This window comes from Notothenia coriiceps, unplaced genomic scaffold (genome assembly GCF_000735185.1).
Source record: "Notothenia coriiceps isolate Sejong01 unplaced genomic scaffold, NC01 NC01_scaffold00005813, whole genome shotgun sequence".
NCBI classification, from domain to species: domain Eukaryota; kingdom Metazoa; phylum Chordata; class Actinopteri; order Perciformes; family Nototheniidae; genus Notothenia; species Notothenia coriiceps.
Genome location: NW_011338514.1, coordinates 3,960 through 9,639, shown reverse-complemented (window position 1 = coordinate 9,639; position 5,680 = coordinate 3,960). Strand labels below are relative to the sequence as shown.

Below are 5,680 nucleotides of genomic sequence, written 5' to 3'. Positions count from 1 at the left end.
TATTAATTTAAAAAAAGTATACATATTTAAAAAAATAAAAAACATAATTCACAGGAATACCTCTGTGAATAACATAAACAATAATGATATATATACACTTAATGAACTCATTAAACAAAGAGTAGTACATCTGCAAAATAAAACTATAACTTATGTAACTGCACGTGCGAATTGTTTGATGTTGCATGTGTCACTGTTGCAGACACATGTTGAGGGCAAAGTGGAGGATATATTCATTACATACAGCCCGGTGTCCTCCACCTGTGGGTGTCCGGTTACAGGGGGAGGGTTTACGCACAGCACGTGTTGGAAAGCGGCCTCTCTATTGGTCCGCTGTGCAGGCAGGTCTGAGTGAGGCTCAGTGAGGAGTCAGAACTTCTGTCTGTCTGTGGGATCAAGTTAGAGGAGCAACTCTGAATCAACTCCTCTCTGGATAGCTCTCTCGCGCGTCTCTGTCGCTCGTCATCACAGTGCCATCTCTCAGTATTCACCATGGAGGAAGGTAACCCCGGGCTGCCCGATCTGAGAGATATAGAAACTAAGCTGGGGCTGAAGGTCCCGGATAGTCTGATCCGCTCTCTGTATGCAGGGAAGCCGCAGGAGAGGAGCTCTCTGTCCGCACTGTCCGCTAACAGTGCGGACCTGCAGAGGCTGCAGAGCAAGATGCTGTTCCTCAGACAGGAAATGGTGAGCTTCTATACATTTCTATATCATGTTTAATAAACATCTGTTAATGAACTGTTCAAGTAGCTAGATAGATAGTGTTAATTACACTAAATGCTAGACGCAATGACTAGACATAGATTCAGTGATACTTGTTTTCATAGTCGATTAATCGAGTAGTTATCTATTTAAAAATGTAGGCCTGCGAAATACCGATTATTCGATTTTCAAAATAGTAACTATAAATACAAAGTTTACTGGTTCTTTTTAGGAGCTATTTACATCCTTCTTAACTGTATAGATTTCTGAGTCGTTTATTCTTCTACTAACTTTTGAATGAAGGACATAAAACATTAAAAGTGACTGAATATATATAGCTAAAGCTAATATGTAGAATTATTGCTATTCTGCCTAATTCCATGTCAGTCAAAATAAGATGCTCTATATACTTCCAGAGGAAACGCCTTTGCTGGATGAAACCAGGTCTACATATAACCAAATAAAAAATATAAAGTTGACTGACTTAATTACAAGCTAGTTCCGTGATCCTTAACTACAGTTATCTGAGCTCAACATTGAAGTCGATGAGTCAAACAACTTATTAAAGTATCACTGTTAATAGGCCAGCTAGCTATGTTTTATAGTTTAATGTCGAGTTAAAATACACTGTCTGCTCTGAGGACATGCCTCTACATATCAACAAGTGGTTGTTAAATGCAAAGCAGCACTGTCAGGGTCATTGTCTTTGTCAAAGCAGTCAGTGTGTGAAAGCAGTTCACACCTGCAGCACCCAAAGATACCCTACCCCCCCCCCTTTATTATTCAAACTGCCCCATGTAACCTAATTGTCCCGGTGTAATTACCTCAGAGTTGTATCTGCCCCCAAGACGATAAATCATCTTAATGTCACGGCAGTTTGCACTGCGCAGCAGCCACCCCCATCCTACAAGTCAGTTCAGGAGAGGTATTAGATCCTGAGCAGATGGCCTGCTGACTGAGGAGAGCTGCATCATGGGAGCAGAGTGACCAATCCGAGTTTGTGTTGATAAGCTTACACACAGACCTATCTGGAACAATTAGTTTACACCATCTCACCTTTACCGTAGTTTAATTTATCCGTGTGTTTGTTAACCTAACAGCATCACTTAATTATGCTGATATGAGAAGGGAAAGTGTTCTGCTTTTACAAATTGATATAATGTTTGGCTGTAAACAACATCATTGTGTTTCTCTAAATGTTTACACTGACGCTGAAATAATCTGCAGGCTCTCAAAGGAGCAAATTAACTTTGAAATGTTCCCGAAAATGTTTTACTTTCTTCAGACAAATGAAACATGTTGTTGTGGTGTTGCCATCGAACACAGGCAACATGTTGCAGCCCTGGTGTCATCTTATTAGCATGAGATAGCTGCTCTGGGTTGAATTAGAAATATGACTCCATCTGCTCTGCCTCTGTGTGTGCAGAGCGGGCGTTATACTCAGAAAACAAACACACCGGCAGCAACATGAGCTGAATAAGAGGTGAATCCTCTCCAAAGAAAGCATGAGGCAGTTTGAATGTAGCAGCTGTTGCAGCTGTTTTCAGCCTGACTGAGTGTGGATCACCAGTAGACACAGACAGGGGGAATCCCTTCGATTAACCCCATAGCCCACTTCCACCAACCCAGTCAATGGCATATGTGTCATGGCAGAAGTTAAATCAATGGCCATACTGTGTAAAGTAGGCTGCACATTATTCAAAATCCTCCGCATGCTGTTTAATGAGAAGTCACTTATCCGGTGCCACATAGTCACGTCTCTTTGTTCATAACAAAGCCTGATAGTCTAAACTAAAAGCACATAGTGTTCTCGCCATGAGACGACACAAGAATGCAAACAACTGTTGAGAGACATATCCCAGCACAAGGTTAATTAATCACAATCAGAATCCGGTTTATTGCCAAACACGTACAAGGAGTTTGCTCAGGAGTATAATGGTGCGTACAGTCAAATGAATCAAGTTTACAAAGGAATATGACAAATTACTTTTATATACTGACATATATGAGCTTATTGGAAGTGCACAGTGTGAGTCCGCTGGCATTATGGTGACGCCAAAACTCAAATCAAATCTTTGCCTTTACAAACACTTATCCCTCAGTTTTAAAGATGCCAGTTGTTGCATCTTTGCACAGAGCCAGGCTAGCAGTTTCCCTTGTCTTTATGCTAAGCTAACTGGCACAGACGTGAGAGCAGTATCAGAACCAAACTAACTTCTAAAAATGTCTGTGTGCCCTGCTTGCGTTCTTGTCATATTTAGCAATTCTTATTGTAGGCGATTTGGTACTTGTTGGTTATCTGTCACCACTTTTTAATAGCGGGCAGCCGGCTCCTCCACATTAGCTTTTTAATTTCTCAAAATAACAAACCTTAATCCTAGGGGTTAGGGTTATTTAGAGAGTCTGAAAAAACGAAAAAAGTGCATTATTATTTTTATACTGTATGCTCTTTCCAAACTATAACGCGACCGTGATTTTTTTTTTTTCTTCTCACAGGCACACCTGCGAGCCATCGACGTGAAGCTGATGCAGCAGCTCATGTCCATCAACGAGGGCATCGAGTCGGTACGGTGGCTGATAGAGGACAAAGGGGGCGCTGCCAGTCAGGAGGGCAGCCTGACGGGCAGCCTGTACAGCCTGACAGACAGCCAGGAGGGGGGCTCGCTGCAGGGCAGCCTCAGCAGCCTGAACGAGGGGGGCAGCGACGGGCTGGACGCTCTGTCCGTGGGCAGTTACCTGGACACCCTGGAGGACCTGCCCGACGAGCCCTCGCCCACAGATCTCGACAGTTTTATGGAAAAAACGGTTATCGATGGTGACACTTTCAGCAAGTCGCCTCTGAAACTCAGGGTTGAATCGGATGAATACTACTGCTTTGGATAAGGATCAGCTAAACACAGAGACTCCTGAGATATCCTGTGTGGAGAAAGATTTAAAAAGTCTTATTTTGCTTTACATTTTCTGTTACCAAATGTCTCCTTACAAACACACCTCACCAAACCTTAACGTTGCACCAAATTGTGAAAACGGTCTCACAATTCTTTATGTCTTAATATTTAATTTTTACGGTCAATTCAATTATAAAGGTGCAGATTTTATTTATTGTGGAGTTATCTAATACCTCAGCAGTTTATTTTCAAACTTAGTGTACTAAAATTCCTGAAGATGGGGTGATTAAAAGTAGTCTTCCTTATCTGTGGACAATGTATTGTTGCGTTAGGTCAAGCACAATCTTAGTGAAGGAGTAGATTAGGATTTAGCAGCCATTTGGAAAATTGGACATTTCATGCTGAGTTGGTAAACCGTTTAAAGCTGAAGTGTTGAAGCAGCAAAGTGCAATTACCTTCCATGCCAAATTCAGAGCACCGCCTACTATAAAGCTTTTAATTATTTCTTACTGAAACGTTTCGACTGGTGGGAGTTCCTTACTCACGAGATTAGCAGCACATCCAAAGAACAGATGCTTGACTGAAAACAGAGCAATCTGATGGTCTCACAGATAATTCAGGCCTGAGGCAGAGATGTATTAATGGTGGACAGATGGGAAACACGTGTTTGCTTTGTGGGCCCACTTTAATTCTCAGTCACAAAAAATAGCGTTACATGTTTCAGTTTTACATTTTGAATTTTTATACTTTTATGCTTCTGAAATGTTATTTGTTGATGTTGTTGTGGAGATGAAATAATACATTTTGATTTTCCTTCTGCTCACATTGTGTTATTCTTTAATGGGAAAAAAACAACTATGCATTATCTTCACTTCACTGCCTCTTTTAATGAGGTGGAAAGGGAACACGGTGCCTTCCTTTTTTGGTCAAATTGAGTCAAAAATAACCATAATAGTGATGTCAGACTATGTGGTACCCTGTGTAACGTGGCATGGAAAATTACCCTCATTATTGCCGCTTGATAAAAAAAAAACTAAACCAGGAAAATGCTTCTAAATATGGAAAGTTGTTGCCCTCTAAAATTCCTGAGCTATTAACAAAGGGGAGTTCCTCAGGCTCATTTTAAGGATGGCATGCCAACGATTATCCTAGATGGGTATCAAGTTTCTTGAGGAGTGCAATGCTCGAGCTAAAGGCATCCAGAATACTGTATATGGCGCTCCGCTGTGTTGTTTTATTTTTTTATGCATCTCACTCGCTTCTTATCTTTCATGTGATGATTGAAGTTCCAGACAGAGTATAGAGGGAAAGTCATTACAGGAAAGATGAGAAGCTGAATGCTGTGGAAACGCTGCCGTGTTGTCAATTATTCACTTTGTCCACAGAGCGCTCTCATGGATAAAGTATATTTGTGGATGTGTTTCGAATGCAATGCACAAAGCTGGACTCTTTAAGTGTTGCATTAGTTCCAGACAAGATATAATCACTTTATCCTGGCACTTTAAATGTTCGTGTTACTTTATGTCACCCTGAACACAAAGCAGCTTTATTTGGGTTTTATGGTGCATTTCCTTATCTCTTCTCCCCAGAGGCTTTGGGAGCTTAAAGCTGTCAGGATGAGGCCACTAAACCAGAGAGCCTTCCTCAGCGTGACCTCTGTCAGCAAATTCTGTTAAAGTTCTAGTGTCTTGGCAAACGTACCCTCTGCACGGCTGACTGATGGCTGACATCCCCGAGGGGAGAGCCTGGAGCTTGTGGCCGTGGATTAATTGGATGCACAGAGCAGGTTATGCAGGTTTATTTTGTAATACTTTTCTGAGTCAAAATTCCTCCAAGCTACACGCTACAGTACACATAAACAGACGTCGCATTTTCCTTTCTCTGCCCTTATAAGTGTACAGTTCCTACTTGGAAAAGGCAGAAGCAGTTGACACAGTCTGTGGGGACGTCTTTCCCTAAATCACTCTTTTATTCTCTTTTCAAGCAAATACTAGTAAGTGGAAGATTGTAAACAAGTAACTACGGTAGAACGTTTAGATGCTTGTATGTGTGTATTTCCACTTTGTCATGTGGACATACTGTGGATAAGG

The 5,680-nt window shown here is 41.4% G+C and overlaps 1 protein-coding gene across 1 annotated transcript; it reads left to right on the top strand.

The window, feature by feature from the left end:
• Positions 1-350: 350 nt before the first annotated feature.
• LOC104943246 (leucine rich adaptor protein 1-like) lies at positions 351-5,253 on the top strand. The gene is made up of 2 exons (XM_010768592.1): positions 351-687; positions 3,199-5,253. The coding sequence occupies exons 1-2, from the start codon at positions 493-495 to the stop codon at positions 3,583-3,585; spliced, it is 582 nt and encodes a 193-aa protein (XP_010766894.1). The 5' UTR covers positions 351-492; the 3' UTR covers positions 3,586-5,253.
• The last annotated feature ends 427 nt before the right edge of the window (positions 5,254-5,680 follow it).

Bases quoted from the DNA above. Each gene is read 5' to 3' on its own strand.
- LOC104943246 (XM_010768592.1), top strand. From the start codon at position 493: ATGGAGGAAGGTAACCCCGGGCTGCCCGATCTGAGAGATATAGAAACT. The intron at 688-3,198 runs GTGAGCTTCTAT...TTCTTCTCACAG, and splicing joins TGTTCCTCAGACAGGAAATG to GCACACCTGCGAGCCATCGA.